The sequence below is a fragment of the Phaenicophaeus curvirostris genome, chromosome 6 (genome assembly GCF_032191515.1).
Source record: "Phaenicophaeus curvirostris isolate KB17595 chromosome 6, BPBGC_Pcur_1.0, whole genome shotgun sequence".
Lineage (NCBI taxonomy): Eukaryota > Metazoa > Chordata > Aves > Cuculiformes > Cuculidae > Phaenicophaeus > Phaenicophaeus curvirostris.
Window position 1 is genome coordinate 19,064,693 of NC_091397.1, and position 17,270 is coordinate 19,081,962.

Consider the following 17,270-nt stretch of genomic DNA (forward strand, 5'->3'; position numbering starts at 1 on the left):
CGTTTCACCTTCAGATGAAAGTGCCACAGAGAGCCCATAAGATATACAACAGACAGTAACAAATTTATGTAGCCTACATAGCTTTCTCATTGAAGATAAATTTTATTTTTGCTTATAATTAAAGCTGCCCATCACTTTCCAAGGCAAAACTCTATTCTCAAGTTGCTCATCGTAAAGTCTTGTATCTATAATGATGTTCCACAGGCATTAAAAAGCTAAATTTTATTTAATGAGTTACAACCTTTGCTTTCCTACTTTGCTATTATCAGACTAGAGTGGGGCAAGGATATACCCCCCATAATGATTTCTCAAATAGTAGAGATTTACAATGAGAAGGCTTTCAAGAAATCAGAAGAGTTGTCTTTAAATGCATTACGTTGAGTTGTCCAGATACACAACATTTATAAGTCATCTTGCACCATTCTGCAAATACCAGAACTTCAGCATAGCAGGGAAGGAACATGCAGTAAAACACTCGCTAAATGAACTCAGAGAAACTGAATATCTGTGTTATTTAGCTGAAGCAGTTTCTAAAAGATGAAAGGAACATTTGCCAGGATGCCTCATAGGATGCAATTCCTTTAAAAAATGGCATGTCTGGCTTTAATAAGTGGACACATTTCTTTATAGACTCCAGAAACAGTTAAAAAGGTTTTCTTTGGATTCAGACTTATTGGAAAGAGGATGAAAGAAATAACAGAACCTTTTAAAGGTAATACTTCTATTACCATATTAAGAGGAAATCTTTCATAATATACAGCCATAGTATTAGATTAACAAAGCTGCAATTTTAAAAAACAACATTAGAGACAGTAAATATACCCTCAGCCAGAGAGTGTTATATTATTGTGACACTTTGAGCATATTGATACATTGCTGGTCAATGTTATTTACTATCATTACATACACACCTGCTAGACAGCCACATCCAATAAAGTATTAAGTGTCCTCATCGTAGCTCAACCTTGCAGCTCATCAGTTGCCCAGATGCGACTGTGGCAAGCTGGATTGGGGCTGCAAACATAACTCACTGCTGCCTGTGGGACACAACGCAGAAATTAGCCTTGCATCCCTTGGCTGATGAAACAGGTGTGTGCAGCCATGAGAAGGTACTCAGGCAAGGAAACCGACTCCAGTTGTGACCCTTGCAGGAGAGCTGAAACAGTGCTAATAACAGAGCAACCAGGTGCTCAGGCTGTCTGCTAATAACAAATGAAGCACACCCCAATGTTTATGGATAGATGAAGGTGAAAGCAAAACTAGACAGATGAAAATTTAATTGCATTACTCCTGCTGTAAATTTTTGGGGTTTTTTAACTAGGAGAAACCATAATTCTCGTTCACTATAAAGCAAAGCCTATGGATTCTGACGTGCCTGCATACAGAGTCCAAATATTTTCCTGGCTAGTGAATAGCTGACTTACTACTTATTAATAAATGAGCTAGTGCAAATCACTCTTCTTCCTCTCCTTACAGTTGGTTGTCCCACACATCAAGACACATCCAAAACCATGAAATCCAGTTATCTGGGAATACTGGCTATGATCACTTAATAGAACTGTATACATACCACTTTGGTTTAGTATAATAGTCTGATAATCAATGATGTTTATTAGAATGTTTAGTTCCAATGCAGTTTGGATGCAATCCATATGACACCAATCAATGAACAATATTTTCTTCAGTTGTTTGGGGTTTCTTGCTCTTTTTAAAAACACTGAGAAGAGCTCTGACAGTTTAATAGCACTTCCCTTCTGAAAAAAAAGTATAAATTTCTTGCTTACCTTCCCTAGCTACAAGGCTTCCAAGGGGCTTGAACACATAGCTACCTGATTTTACAAGGCCTGCCTGTGATAAGACCACCTAATACAATAAATGGTGAGGGTGCTTGCTTTGTTTACTTCAATTCTATTTTATGTCCAGTTACAGTGAGTTAAGAAATTAAAAGAGAAAAGCCCAGGGATCAGACATAATTCTTTCAGTCCTTGGAAAAAGTGAGTATTTAATTTTTCTCCTAATTCACAAACTAGAGCATTAGTAGTGAGAGCCAGTTTTGACGTTACTGAATGCGTTCTTTGGAAAGTCACTGAAGACTAAAAAGGTATTTTTATGAATTTCTGTAAGAGTACTTTTGTGGTAACTTAAGAGATCTTATAAAGTATTTTTACATCTTCAACACAAGTGTTTATCAGATGTTTCTTCAGTTTCTCCATTAAAAGTATCAGTAATGTCGTCTGCTCTCATTTAAAAGCTTCAGAAACCTTCAAAAAAGGCTTCAAGTATTTGTAACCATATATCACCACAGTGAGAAGAATACACAGATTTTGCCACCAATTCTGACTTAGTCAGAATTCAGCTTCTAAAATGTTTCCTAACACAAAACCTGGGTGGAAGTGTCGATCTGCTGGAGGGTAGGGAGGCTCTGCAAAGGGATCTGAACAGGCTGGACCGCTGGGCAGAGTCCAATGGCATGAGGTTTAACAAGGCCAAGTGCCGGGTCCTGCACTTGGGGCACAACAACCCTATGCAGTGCTACAGACTAGGAGAAGTCTGTCTAGAAAGCTGCCCGGAGGAGAGGGACCTGGGGGTGTTGGTTGACAGCCGACTGAAGATGAGCCAGCCGTGTGCCCAGGTGGCCAAGAAGGCCAATGGCATCTTGGCTTGTATCAGAAACGGCGTGACCAGCAGGTCCAGGGAGGTTATCCTCCCTCTGTACTCGGCACTGGTGAGACCGCTCCTCGAATCCTGTGTTCAGTTCTGGGCCCCTCACCACAAGAAGGATGTTGAGGCTCCGGAACGAGTCCAGTGAAGAGCAACAAAGCTGGTGAAGGGGCTGGAGAACAGGCCTTATGAGGAACGGCTGAGAGCGCTGGGGTTGTTTAGCCTGGAGAAGAGGAGGCTGAGGGGAGACCTCATTGCTCTCTATAACTACCTGAAAGGAGGTTGTAGAGAGGAGGGTGCTGGCCTCATCTCCCAGGTGACAGGGGACAGGACAAGAGGGAATGGCCTCAGGCTCCACCAGGGGAGGTTTAGGCTGGACATTAGGAAAAAATTCTTCACAGAAAGGGTCATTGGGCACTGGAACAGGCTGCCCAGGGAGGTGGTTGAGTCACCTTTCCTGGAGGTGTTTAAGGCACGGGTGGACGAGGTGCTAAGGGGCATGGTTTAGTGTTTGATAGGAATGGTTGGACTCGATGATCCAGTGGGTCTCTTCCAACCTGGTTATTCTATGATTCTATGAAAACTCATCCCCTTGCTTTCCACTCTCTTTCACTTACCATCCAACCTTTGCTGCTGGTGGAGTCCTCTTCCCCTCTAAAAACATCCTGGTGCATGGTTGAGGTGAGGGAGTCCTCACTGTTTTGTCCACACAGGTAGTATCTATACTTTCATACACTGAAGCACATATTTTTCAAACATATCTTTTGACTGGGAATCCACTGACCTGACAATGAGAAGGTTGCAATTCTACATTGACACCACCTGCAGGTCAGCCCCTTCTGCCCTCATCGAATATCTTCATGGCAGATACAGCAAAAAAATGTGTGGAAGGTGATTCATACAAGTGCATCTGTATCTGCTTTTAATGTCCTCTAAGCAAGCACACAGGTGAAAACCAGAAACAAAACTACTCAAAAACTTTTTAGAGGGTTAAGAAACTCTCTTTAAGAAGGTCCTGTCACAATCTATGGGATCTTTCATGTCTTATCTCTCATATTAGCTAATTTAATGATGCAAGCATATCTAGTCTCATCAGCTGGTTACATTTCTTTACTGCTATGAGACACAATGTGCTTCCTGAAGAGATAAGGATACTTGGGCAAACTTACTCTCCTATCTCTCCAGAACACTCTCTGAGAAACTACCGAATGCCTAAGCTCATCGACGACATATCCTATCAGCACCATTTCAAAATGATCAGTAAATGTTGGATTTGGCTTTCAAATATGTAGTATGACAACACTCCTGCTTGAGAGATGACATTTTATCAGAATTATTACGCGTAATAAATATGTAGATTATGTAGGACATAAAGATATGAGCTGTTACATATCATGGAGCAGCACAGAACAGCTCCAGCTGTCATGGATATGGCTTAAGTCAATGTACTAAGCATCACACAACTTTTTGAGGAAGATAAAAGACCAACTGGTGTTAGTACCGCATGCTTAAACATTCAGTGATAAGAGTGAAAATTAAGGCTGCTTCTGCTACGTACTACCAATATTTTCACGGAGGACTTGGAAAAATCTCTACACTGTTGCCTGCAATAAGATGTGCTTATGGACAGAAAAGGGGAGAGACTAAAGGAATTAAAATGGATGCTTTTAGGTGTAACTTACGATTTGAAATTTAACTGTTGTGTTGCTACTGAGAAGAAAATACAGAAATCATATTAAACTACTGTAGTTCACCTCTGCGGATCTTCTTGGGTCAGCTGTGATGGAGTGATGTTCTATACCACGCACCAGGGAAGCAGTCTGAAGCTTCCCACATCTTCCTCCCTAAAGCTTTTGGCTTGGCACTGGTAGAAACATCCTTCTTTTGACTAAAGAAGTGATTAGCTGACTAAAAGAAAATGAAAAAAAATTTTTGATTTCTTGAAAAATTACAATTTTCATGCAATGCTGAACAGGAATTACTAAATTAAGGCAATGACTACAGGCCACTATTTTTACCTCCAGATGCATAGTATAGATTTAGCACATGATTAAAAGGAGAGATCAAGGCTATTGCCACTGGCCTCTAATCATTGAAACAGGAAAATATTGCTAAATGATGATCCTAGATTTCCATGACTTCTGAGAGTAGCTTCATGGCATACTGGATGAGAGAGCAACTCCTAGTACCCCCAAAACAAGCACCAAGACCAGCAATACATTCAAGGAGGTCATGTCAAGTAAGGCATCTAAGGGGATTTCATGCAGCTAGAAACACCGCTGAAATCTTTGATTTACACTATGTTAAAGTAACTTGCCAGTCAAGCAGGAAGGAATTGTTTTGTCTGCTACAAACCACATAGCTAACTAGCAGCAGCTGCCCTGATGCTAAGTATGACTATTCCCTAATTTCACTAGTTGTGAAGACAGGCATGGCAGTGGATTAGTTACAATCACTCTCCAGTACTGTGTCACACTTACCTAGCAAAGACTAGTTTGCAAAAACATGGAAAACAAATCAAATATATTTATGTGAGTTAAACTTCTCTTTGCTACATTTTTGATTATATTAGAACATATTGACATTTGAACAGAGATATCTTTCATGGAGAAATATCTGTATGTTTGATAAGCCTCTGAACTCCTCTAATACAGAACTAGCTTACCTGGTGAAGTACTGTTTGCATTCCTATTTACTTTACATGCAGTGATGCACATCAGATCAATGATATTAAAAAAGAAAATCCCAACAAAAAATACAATATAAACCAAAAAGAATAAGGTTTGTTTAAATACATTTCCTCAGGCAATGGGAAAACACTGTTTTATTTTTCAAGCAAAATTACCAAGTCACTGTTTTAACTTTACTTACATATGATGCAAATTTGTTAATTTGATTTCATGATTAGGAATGCAATCATTCTGCAAACTTCCAAGAAGAAAATAGTAACTTTTCTGCTTTTATGTTTTGGACAGAAAGCTTCATATTATAATGAAAATAATATTTATAATATCTAAGGATTACCTTCCAGAGCTGTTTCAATGTCCTCTGTTTACCTATTGCTTCTGATGTGTTATAAGGGAGATTAACACATAAGAAGCTTTCTGGAGCAGAATTAAAAAGGGGTGTGAAAACTCATTGCAGCTTCTGATGTTTTGACTTTGTGGGTCTAGTATTCAACTCATGAACCAAGCTGAGCTGTGTGTTATAACACATGTAGCCTGCACATAAACTAATAAACCTCCTAGCTTGGGATAATCTGCATTCAATGGATATACAAAATTAATCCATTAAAAGTGCCTCGGAGAAGTGTTTCCTCTCTGCTCTTTCTTAAGCAGTACATGGAGCATCCACTTGTTTTGTCAGTCATATATTTAACATACTTAGTCATCAGCAAGTAAGTTCTAGTCATATTGGTTTTTACTTATATCACCTGACCAGCTAGCTCAAATTTGATATTTACACAGCAATTACTATAACTATCAAGTCGCCTAGAAAATTTCCTGGAAGCTCTTTACCCCAGCTGCAGGTGGATGACTTGAGTAGAGTCATCATTCAAGGCAGCACAATTTAAACTATTTCCTTGATCCTGAAGGACTTTTGAGGTCGTGTAGACATATCTTTTCACGTCAGTTGCCTGATTTGCCCAAAATCTCCAGCTTTCCCTCACAACAAGCCTCTGGTCCAACCACGGACAATGCAAACCATTGCAGCATGTCGGGCTGAGAGCTACAGATGCCTGTGAAGGAAGAGGTCAGCGAGTACCACTGAGGTCAAGGTCAGCACTCAAAGTGATACCTCAGCTATTCAACCTTGAAGAACAGGAAGTGTAATTATCTGTGCTGAGATCAAATGGTAATATGAGGTAAATCAGCACAGAGCTAAACTGGTTCACATAACTGCATTCACTAAAACAATGTGAAACACAAGAAAGGTGGCAGATGACCCTCAGTTACTTTAAAACAGTGTGCATGTGTTTAGCCCCAAAAGCAAACTGCACAGGGAGATGTTCAGGTTAGAAAATGACCAAGTGTAACACGTAAGTTTATATGGCTAGCGCATGAGCCGAATGCATGATTTTAACACTGCCTGAAACGTCCAGCACATGGATGAGGCCATTTATCACACATTCATGGCATAAATCTCCATCACAAAATAATAACTGATAGGACAGCACAGGGCTTGTTGGATTGGAAACAGTTTTAGGACAGGCCGGAATTCAGTCTCAAATTGCTGGATTAATTTTAACCCTTTTAGGTGCTATTTGATCACCCACATCAGAGCTATGCTTGGCATTTATCCTCTGCAATAACGAAACAGAGATTTGAAAGAGAGACAGGTCCTAATCGCCAGACACTGGCGACCATATGTAATAGGAGAGAGAGAGAGCACCTCCAGCCAGCCAGAACTCCATTGCCAAAAGATAAAACTGCAGCCTCAAAAGGAAGCAATGCATGTTCCAGGTCCTAACTGCCAGCTCAGTCTCTGCAACGTTACGGCCAAGATGCAGCCAGTTAGCGTAGCCCTTTCTGAAACTTGTGTGTTAGCCAAGCAGCGTCTGCACCTCACACAGCAGGGCTGCAGTCTCATCTTCTCTAGCTAAACCTCCTTTCCTGTGACTTCTAACAAGATGTGCTTACAAATCTGATCTTAAACAACCGTATAAAGTCTGTCTCACACTAGGTGCTGCAGATGAATCTGAGTTTTGGAAGACAGGCGGTTGAGGAGGTCTCTCTCCAAAGCTTCCACTGCCCAGGAAGGTTCTTGTACATCCAGGCAACAGCAGAAACATTAGCCTGTTCACAAAGCTAAAGTAAAAGGCTCAAGATAAATGTTATCCAAACCAGGACACAACCACAGCCTATGTCAGCAGGAGATGGGTATCATAAAACACACATTCCTCAGTAACAGTACAACTTTGTCTGTTCTTAAATATCTAGAAGTTAATACCCTGCATATGTCCAGACAGCTAGTTGCTGCGCATTCCAGATGTTTTGATTTTTCATGTATTTGCAGCTTTGCCTCCTTTCCTTCCCTTTCCTTATCTGCTTCATTTTTTCCAGAGAGAAAAAAAAAAAAGGTGAAATCATGACTGAGCCCTAAGTTTTCTCACTTTGCCTAAAATGAGCAGCAGGCCTGGCTGACTACTTATTGCATAAATGACTGAGTGGTCAGAGGAAGGGTAAAGAAAAGAATGACTGATCAGCAAACTAACTGATGAAAACATCTGTATTCTTAATATTAATCTGAATTCACTCAGGATGGGTGAAATACCAGAAGATTAAAAAGGCACCAGTGTTTTGCCTACCCTTAAAGCACAAGACAGGATTTAGGAATTAAGATTAGCTAGGATGATCATCTTTCTGGGGCAGGGGGAAACCCTCTACAAGACTTAAAAGATGATTAACAGCAAAAATGGCTCTAGAAGTTGATCAGAAGCTTAAAACATTACCATGCCATTGTGCAAAAATCTGTACTTGCACTAGGATTTACAAATATTTGTCTGTAAGAAATGTAACTTAATCCTTTCACTGCACTCAGTGATGGAATACCATGTCCATCTTTGAAAATTCCACTTCAGAAGAGATGCAGGCTAACCTGAGAAACTCCAGAGGGTCACAACTGGAATCTGCAGGAGCTCATTGATACCAATATTTTCATCAGCATCACCATTTTTGTATGGATGGCAAGGACTGTTTTCACCAACGGACTTTCCAGAGTCCTGTGAGATTCCTCAAAATCCAAATTCTGAGAACGATCATGTGAAGAAAACCAAAATTGTTTCAAATTGAATGCTTTGACAGAAAGAGAATTAGCATTTCTCAGAGCAACTGATCTCAACATTTCTGACCCTGCTGATACTAATTTCTAACAGCTGGCCACAGCTCTAGTGCTACTTAGGTATTCCCACCATGCCACAAGCACCCTAAACCAAAGTCTCTTCTACAAAATAATCATAGAATCATAGAATCACCAGGTTGGAAGAGACCCACCGGATCATCGAGTCCAACCATTCTGATCAAAAATTCGCAGTTTCATGTTGTTTTTCAAACCCACGCAACAGAGCTTCAAATAATGATATGAATTTCGACTAAACAAAGTTCCATCAAACTCATCACTTAATTAGCAGGCAAGAGTAACAACAAAAGAAAGGAGCTGCCTGTTTAAAACCCTGATATTGAAATACTACAGTTCTAATTCAGCCACGGTAAAGTTAGAAGTTATATACCCTATATGAAATACATACTTACACCCTACATATGGCAAAGTGATATTGGCAAGTTACACTATGGAACAGGGATCTACTGATGAAGAAAATTTAAGTACCTACATACTGTGGCACCTAGTAATTTCCTTAATTTATTCTAAACTTCAAAACCTCTGACTCATTTCAGAAAGACACACTTTAAGAGAAAATCAGTCGTCAAAAGATTATACCTAATTTTCCCTCAAAAAAAATGTAACCCCCTTCTAGATGGTTTAAGCTTTTCTTGAGCTGTAGGCATAACTAGTGGAGGGGTTTTTTCCCATCCCATTTTATCAATAAATATCCAGAGCTTCACAAGGTGATCTCTCTTGCTAATTCTGCCAGGTCCCAAAGGAAGAGATTTCAAAGTGAATATACTTTTGCAATTGAAAAATAGCCTGTAAGCAGCACAACTACTGCAACCTGGTTTCCAATGCACCATTTTTCCCCCTGTTATTGACTACTGATGTTCTAAACTGAATCATACTTAGGCCGCAGAATGCATTCAGCTCCAAAACATTTCCATCACAATTCACACAATCTCCTCCACAGTCTGAATTTGCCTCTCTGCTGAACTGTCTGAGCTGTGAGCTACAACCTGAGCTTCTCCCTGGGGTATGGTTTTCATGGGGTCTCACCCACACACGAACTCTCTGATGTGTAAGAAGAGTTGAACACACACTACAGCTTTTTTTACATAATATTAATCAGGTCTTCCTTCTCCACCCAGCCAGCAATTTTCCACAAAATTATAGAAAAATACAGACATACAGGATTTGACAGGTACAGAACAGAGTATCCTATACAGTGTACAGCGTATTACAGAAATACAATATTTTTGAGACACTTACCTCTATCATAATTTCACAGATTCAGATAATGGGTAAAAAGGTTACCGATGAAGGAGAGCCTGCCAGGGTGCTTTGACATGCCCAATTTTTGCAGGGACTCATGCTTAAAGAAAAGTTAAGGTATACTTCATGCATGGGTATGAGTCATGATCTCACAGCAAGTAAGAACCGAGGCTGACCTATCATTCTTTCCCTAAACAAATGCCCAAACATTCAGTTTTCAATAACCATAACTCCAGTTTATATACTGCATAATCTTAATTGAAAGGAAGCTTATTCAGTTATCCTATTCATCCTCCAGGTAAAGTCATACCCCAACAACTAGAGAAATAAATGTACACGGGCTATGAGAGAATGTCTACTGTCTCATACCTGATCCCTGTTTCTGCAATGCAATTGTATAAATTCCAAGAGTATTTTAATAGTGTTCCTTTCCAGCTCTGAAAGTTTTTATCTATATTTCTTTTGTATTTTGATATTTAATGCTCCATGATACTTGTTCTTTTCTAATACTAGTATACTAAAATGAAATAATACATTTCTTATTGATTTGCAAGTCTGTCTCAGTCTCAAAATTTTGAACAATTAACTGTATTAGGAGGCACATCAACCCTAGCTTCATTATAGTTTTTCAAATTACTGTACAAGACAGCAAAATTTCTCAGTTTTTATTTATTTAAATATCGCAGTAAAGACTCAACATTTTAAAAGCAAAAAATATGTATTGGCAATAAAAAAGTCAGCATTAAATTCATCAGATGATGAACATTCGTCTTACAAGTACTTATAAGATCTGTATTCTCTGTCTTGATGAATATTAAAAGGTTGCAGAGGAAACAAAAATACTGTAGGCTAAATACAAACATTTTTTGCTTTGTTATTCTTTAAACAATGAACTTCCTTGTAAGGCTAACCCCTAATCTTACATGTGTTCTATATTTGTAGGTACATCTCTGCCAGGAATTGCTGTGAAATGGAAGCTCCTGACAGATAAAACTCTTTGGCCTTAAAAAATACTGCAGATATTACTTGAATGTCAGAAAGAGTCATTTCCAAACTTCACCTACAATTCAATATCTCTCTATTTTAAAACCATAACAAGCTTGGAGATAATTAGTAGTGCAGATATTGATTATATAGTCATAGTTACGTTGAAGTTTGTCACAAAAATAAAATGGGGAAAACATAATTAATTCCACATTTATGGTGCTGTTATTGCTTGTTTTGCACAAAAAGCCCATATATATATGAATCCCACTATATCCCTAAAGTCCTCTGGCCCATGTCTAATAACTAGGGATAAGACAAATAGGTTTTGTCTAGTTTTGGATCCAACTGAATATGAGATATCAATATTTTTAGTCTAAAACTATTGGCCCTGCACTTCAGTTACCATAGTCTGCAAAGGAAAGTGCAGAGGAGAAACCAGGCAGGAAAATCTAATGGGAAAAAAAGAGAGTGCAAAATAAAGCAACATGAAATTATGTGAAGCCAAATACTAAAGCAAATATCAAAACTCAATAAAATAGGACAGAGAAAGGAAATTGAAAATACAGTCATTAGTATATTCTGTGCCTTTCTTGAAGAAAAGTATGGCTGACAGAAATTCATAAAGCTCTCCTATCAGTAACATATCCCAGAGGTGAAAAAAAAATATTTTAATTGATTCAGTCTTGAAAGAGAGAATGAAAAAATGAAAGGTTTAACTATCTCCGTTTTTTTCTTCAAAACACCAAATCCTAAAATGATGCCACATTTGCAAAGACAGTCATCTGCCAGATGGGAATTACCAAAACCCAGACTGTTTCTGCCACTCTGTTTTGCACCCCACATGCAAGTGTGCCGCAGCACAGTCTTTCCTTATCCCTTTACACCCCTCATCCTTGGCACGGGCCATTGTCTCATTCTCTGCACAAAATGAACAAAGCTTGTTTCACTCGCAGGGAGTGAAATGCTTTATCTTAACTATTTTGGATTTGGACTTGGGTTTCACATATTGCATGCTTGTCAGACCTTGGTCTGAAGACCAAGCAGCTAATTTTGTATCCTGGGCCTTATTATTCTTCATTACTTTATTAAACAGGTAAATATTTGTGAAATACCATTCTCACAACAGTGCCTATAAAGTCAGGATCTTATTCTACCTCTTCCTCCATTTTTTAATGAGATGAGAAGCTGACATCCAGGGAAATTATTGTCAAAGATGTTCATTAAATTCAAGTGAAGAGTAACAGATAATTACAAGTTGACCTCTGAGTCCTTTGTATTAGACAGTACTTTGTGCAATAAAATCACAGCTGACACTGACTTCAGTTACTGTTATATGTGTTCAGCACTGAAAATCAGAACCCTTGGTCTCAGACTTGCACATCCAAAAACTAAAACAAAAAGCACATCCACGCAGCCAGCATTCCCCTGCGAAAGCTGAGGCAGCCTGTCTGATACCACACAGACCTCTGTGACTGAGGCAGAGAGAGATCTACTCCAACCTTTAATGACTTTACCTATAAGGACTACTTTTCTCCCTGCCACAAGCTGCACCCCTGCCTGTACAATCAACTTATCAGTTAAGCAGAACTTATGCCACACACAACACACGGCAGGAATCTTGTAGGAAAAAAAAAAAGCAACATAAAATCATAATTAAAATGAGCTGTCATGCTTTACAGTCCCATTAAAATTGTAACTGCAGTTTTGGATTTGCTATCTGCTAAGAACCAAGCTTTGCTGGATTGCTGTCTGTGACACCATTCATGCATGTTATCTCTTTGGTTTTAATTTAGAAGAATTTAAACAAAACCAGAAATCCCATTGTGTTGCCCATGAAGACATGCAAAGCTCACTAGCAGGAGCTAGACCAGCAGTTGCAGGTTGTTTCCTTGCACACAGAGCAAGATTTGAAGGAATAAGGCACACATCAGGCCATAATGCTTCACTGGCATTACATGACAACCGATGAAGGTTGGTCAGATAGATCCCTCTCTTCCATGTCATGTTGTCCAGGACCTTGCTCCCAACCTGCCAGAGCCTCCTGCTCCGATTTCCCCACCCCAAACCCTCCAACCCATCTGTTCCTAAAATCCAATCTTCCTTTCCCGTTTTTCTCCCCCAAGTCCCAATCCTCTTCCCATGGGAGCTCTCAGCCACTCCTCACCAAGTTCTTTATTTCAGCCACCAGGTTCAGCAAGTATCTGCCCTCTGGCACCTCTCCCATTCTCCCTCTTTTCCTCTCTTTTCCTCCTGAACATTCAAACACCCTTTGGATGATACTCCCACTCTCTTGCATTACTCAGCCTTGTCCCCAGGGCACTGTCCTGTGGCTCCTACACCTTTCACTGCATCTTTTGGCTTCTGCCGTATCTGCTGCCCTTCCACCATCTAGTTCTGTACCTACTTCTCATAAAACACCTTCCAAATCACTTTCAGTGCTTGGACTCCACTGAGGCCATCCAGCCAGTCCCATTGTCAGAGAAAAGCCACACACTCTACATTTCCATCTCCCTTGTAATATCCTCCCTTCAGACGTATCAATACTTGTTCGACATCTCTTGCAAAACCAACTCACAGTAACAACTTGACTAATGTACACAAATCATCCCAATGCAGAAAGCCAGTACATAACAGGGATTAATCCATGCTCCAGAAAACAGTAAGCATAATGCTATAAATACTAAAAGCACATGCCAAGTGTCAGCACTCCTGATAGCCACTAGGGTTTTTCTTTTAGAGAAATCTCACCTAAAACCCTAAGCAGTGAGTGCAACCCTTGCTTTTAGTTGCAGAGCATTATATAGCACAAAAATTTTTAAATAAAATGAATAAAAGTAGGTCCTGAGAGAGCCATAAAAATCACATCCCTTAAAAGGACACACTTGCTGCTCTGTAAATCCCACACAACTTCCTTTTCTCAAGGCACTAAATAAGTAACAGAACAGAAAAGGGACAAACTACTGTTTAAAAAGCTTTAACTTGGTGTTTCCACATTATATTGCTAAACAAACAAAACAATCTGTGAGTGAGACCAGAAGTCTAAGCCCTCCCACCTCCAGTTTTTCAGTTTGCTCTCTTCTGCCTTTAATAAAGTGCTCCAGACCCAGTTTCCTTTGTAGCAACAAACAGATCATCCATCTCCCTGAGTAAGATTAGGTGTCATCACTTCTCCCTCCTTCGTGAAACAATAAAAGTCATACTGCAGGGGAAAAAAAATCTTTTAAACCTTATTCAGCCAGGAATAAATACTGTAACCTTGGATGCCATGCGTGTGAAATGAAAATACACATTTTCAAGTTACAAAGGTCTGCGATTTACACTTCTTTTTCCTGTGGATTTAGGATGGAGGGGCAGCAATTTCTATTCTGGCTTGAAAAAAATCTGCTTCCACTCATGTTTAAATACAAAACTTACTAAGAGTCCAATTAGAACACTACTACTTTTGTTTCCTAATAGAATGGCGTTTTGCCCTCATTTTTCACCATGCAGATTAAATTGTTACTTTTAAATGTAGTTTTAAGGAGTCCCGTCACAAAAACTAAGTTAAAAAGAGATAATGCTAATGTTCAGATCAGTAAAAGTAGATCATAATCTTATATTATCCCCCACATTTGTTTGCATTCTGAAAGCATATAAGCCTTTCCAAATACACTTGATCTGTTCAGTTTTTATACAAGATAGCAACTTACAGTTGCCTTGTCAGGACGCACCAACAGGAGTTTTACTTGCAAGGTTGAGTAAGATCCTGTGCCTGCACTGATGTCTGTTTTCTCACATTATTTAATCTTTCTCACACTTGCTAATAATTTCAAATTATCATTTCAAATGAAGCTTCACAACACAGGGTCACACTTAGACTGAAAAAGATTGTGACTTAGCGCTCCGACAGACCAACATTTTTAGCTTGCATACAGCAGCCAGCCACAAATGAACAACAAAAATATCTTGAGCCCTTTTATGTTCAAAACAAATGCTTTACATACCAGAATCCGCCATTTAGAAACAGTACACACACACATATATACACACACGCATACATACACATGCCCTATTAAACAGTAATTGATGTTTGGGGTTTATTGAAAAGGCAGTAACTGCAAATGCATTTGATCATTTCTTTTGCAGCATGAAATAACCAGTTACCTTTCAGGAAAGAAGCCCTCCGTGGCACTTCTGTGATTTCCACCTGCTCTTGCTGATGCTGTTTAACCAGGTTTCCTTCGCTGCCAGCTCTCAAAATCTTTTCACCTAGCCTAATTTTTCGTGATCGGCTGTTAAGATCTTCTGTCCTAGACAAAGGTGATTTACGAGCTGTATTAGCTGACAGAGGTCGAGCCAAGCGAGAGGGTTTGGACATTGTGCCTGTGCAGGAGTGTACCTGCTCCAAAAGCAATTTCTAAAAAAATCCTTCCCAGCTCCCTTTCCAGCACAGAGGCTGGAGAGTTTGTGTGTGCAGCGCAGCTGGATGTGAAGTGCTGTGCTGCCAGTTCAATCAGTTTTAAACACCAGGCGTTGGGTGGTCACACAGTTTCCCGGACCTGTGGAATGTAAATGTGTTCTGGGGTAAACCAGATGAGACTGCTCCAGCACCGAGTCCCAACCACGCTGTGGGGAGCAGATGCTCTTCCAGGGACTATACCAAGCTCCCAGTGTGCACCAACGAGGTGCTGGGCAGCACTGCAGCAGAAAGGGAATGCCCCACCTACACAGGTACAAAGTGAAAAATTACTCAGGCGCAGGGTTACCTCTGTTCGCAGGACCTTCCCACATTCCTCTCCCAACCCTCCCTCTCAAACAAATGCATTCTTGTTTTAGCAGATTCTTTCACTGCGTGCCAAAAACACACCGCTTCAGTGCTAAGTAGTAAATGTCTGATGTCAAGAATCCGTTTGTCTGAGTTAAGCATGGTGCAAGCTTCAAGTGGATTAAATGATGCACATTCTCCTACCATTGTGTTTTCCAGCTCACCAAACTAAATGAAGGATTGAGAGTGAATATCATCTCTTTTTGAAAAATGGCCCAAATCCCTTATTAACTGGCATGGCTTAGGACATAACACTGCATAGAACATTGCTCATTATACTTTCGTTTTTCACTGGTACATATAAACCCCCCAAATATACACACACACACACACTAGATAACCATGTTATCTACTGACTCCCCAGATTAAAAAAATCCTAAACACAGGCAACATTATTTCAAGGCTCAGTCCCTGGATGATTTTCTTTGAAAATGCCCAGGCAAAACCTGCCTAACTTTCTCTGCCAGCCCCGCACTTGTGCATGCTGCCAAGATTCAAAGTATTTGGTCATATGAAAAGAAAATTCCATTCACCCTAATTTTGCAAACAACTTCCAAAGGGAAAAAAAAAAAATGAAAACCACAGTGTAAACCAGAGGAAGCATCACAGCTACAGTTACAGTAAAATCCTGACTCTGAATTTTAAAATGTATTCCTCAATATCCCAGGCAACCAATATGCTATATCAATAACAGTATGAGGAACCATTTTATTTCAAAGCTAGAACAAACATAAGCAAATCAATACTACCAGAGCTAACATACCAATAGTTATTCAGGAGAAACACTTAACAAGCAAAAATACAGGAAAACATGACTAAATTATTACATACATTCCTCATTTTCTGAGATGGCAATTGTCATCTTTTTGCATGCTATTACCATTTTTTTTCAAAAATCCCACATTAATGAGGTAATTGTTTATGCTTCCTCTATAAAGCATATTACCTATTGGTTTTTTGCCCCATCAAGAAAGGGACAGATTAAGTGCAATACAGCAAGACTGCCACAACATTAATAATATTCTGCATACTATTTTATCAACACAGTAGGACCTCTAAGTGAGTGGGAAGACTTCAACTCTCAGGGAGGGACTTGAGGACAGGAGAGCAACTCTGGGCTTATTAGCAGTACTCAGGCACAGCAGGTCAAGCAGAAGAAGATGGAGAACAGAAACAGAGTGGAATAAGAAAGCAAATAGAGGGTTAATCACATAACTGTAACGAGGAGAAAGTGAATAAGGCAGAGAAAAAGCGAAAGCCAATAAGCACATGAGAGCTCAGTTGTACTGAGCCTGAGAAGTACCATCATTCCCTCTTAAGATCCCAGACTGTTTTGCAAACAGACTTATTTTGAAGATCTTCCACTATGATATCTTTACCAAATGCAAATACTCTGCGTTTAAGAAGAGTTTCAAAAGCAGTGATGATAATGCCTCCAATACTGCATATAAATACTGTAATTCTCCCTAACAGTGCAATTGTATCATCACCTCTGACTGACATAAACAATAGTGTTTCAGTTTTGGAATCAATACTGATAAGGTTAAATCCTACTGAGATTACTGCACGTTGCACATTTACTCTAACTTAGCACCTTAACATGAACAGGATGCTCTTAGAAACAGCAACCTCATCTGTGAGGCAGGAGTCTAAACAGACAGTCATGTTACCTGTAATCTTAAAATAACTGAATTTCTAACCAGAGACATCTTGAATT

At 39.5% G+C, this 17,270-nt stretch overlaps 1 protein-coding gene across 5 annotated transcripts in view; it reads right to left on the minus strand.

Moving 5' to 3' along the window:
- KIAA1217 (KIAA1217 ortholog) overlaps positions 1–15,227 on the minus strand; it is a 246,086-nt gene extending 230,859 nt beyond the window's left edge. For 2 of the 5 annotated variants that reach the window (XM_069859458.1, XM_069859456.1), the window contains exon 1: positions 14,893–15,219. In XM_069859458.1, coding sequence (XP_069715559.1) covers positions 14,893–15,106 — 214 coding nt within the window. In that variant the 5' untranslated portion in view covers positions 15,107–15,219. Of the gene's footprint in view, positions 1–14,892 lie in introns of all 5 variants that reach the window. The other 3 variants (XM_069859470.1, XM_069859460.1, XM_069859469.1) reach the window with 3 other exon arrangements.
- Between the last annotated feature and the right edge of the window lie 2,043 nt (positions 15,228–17,270).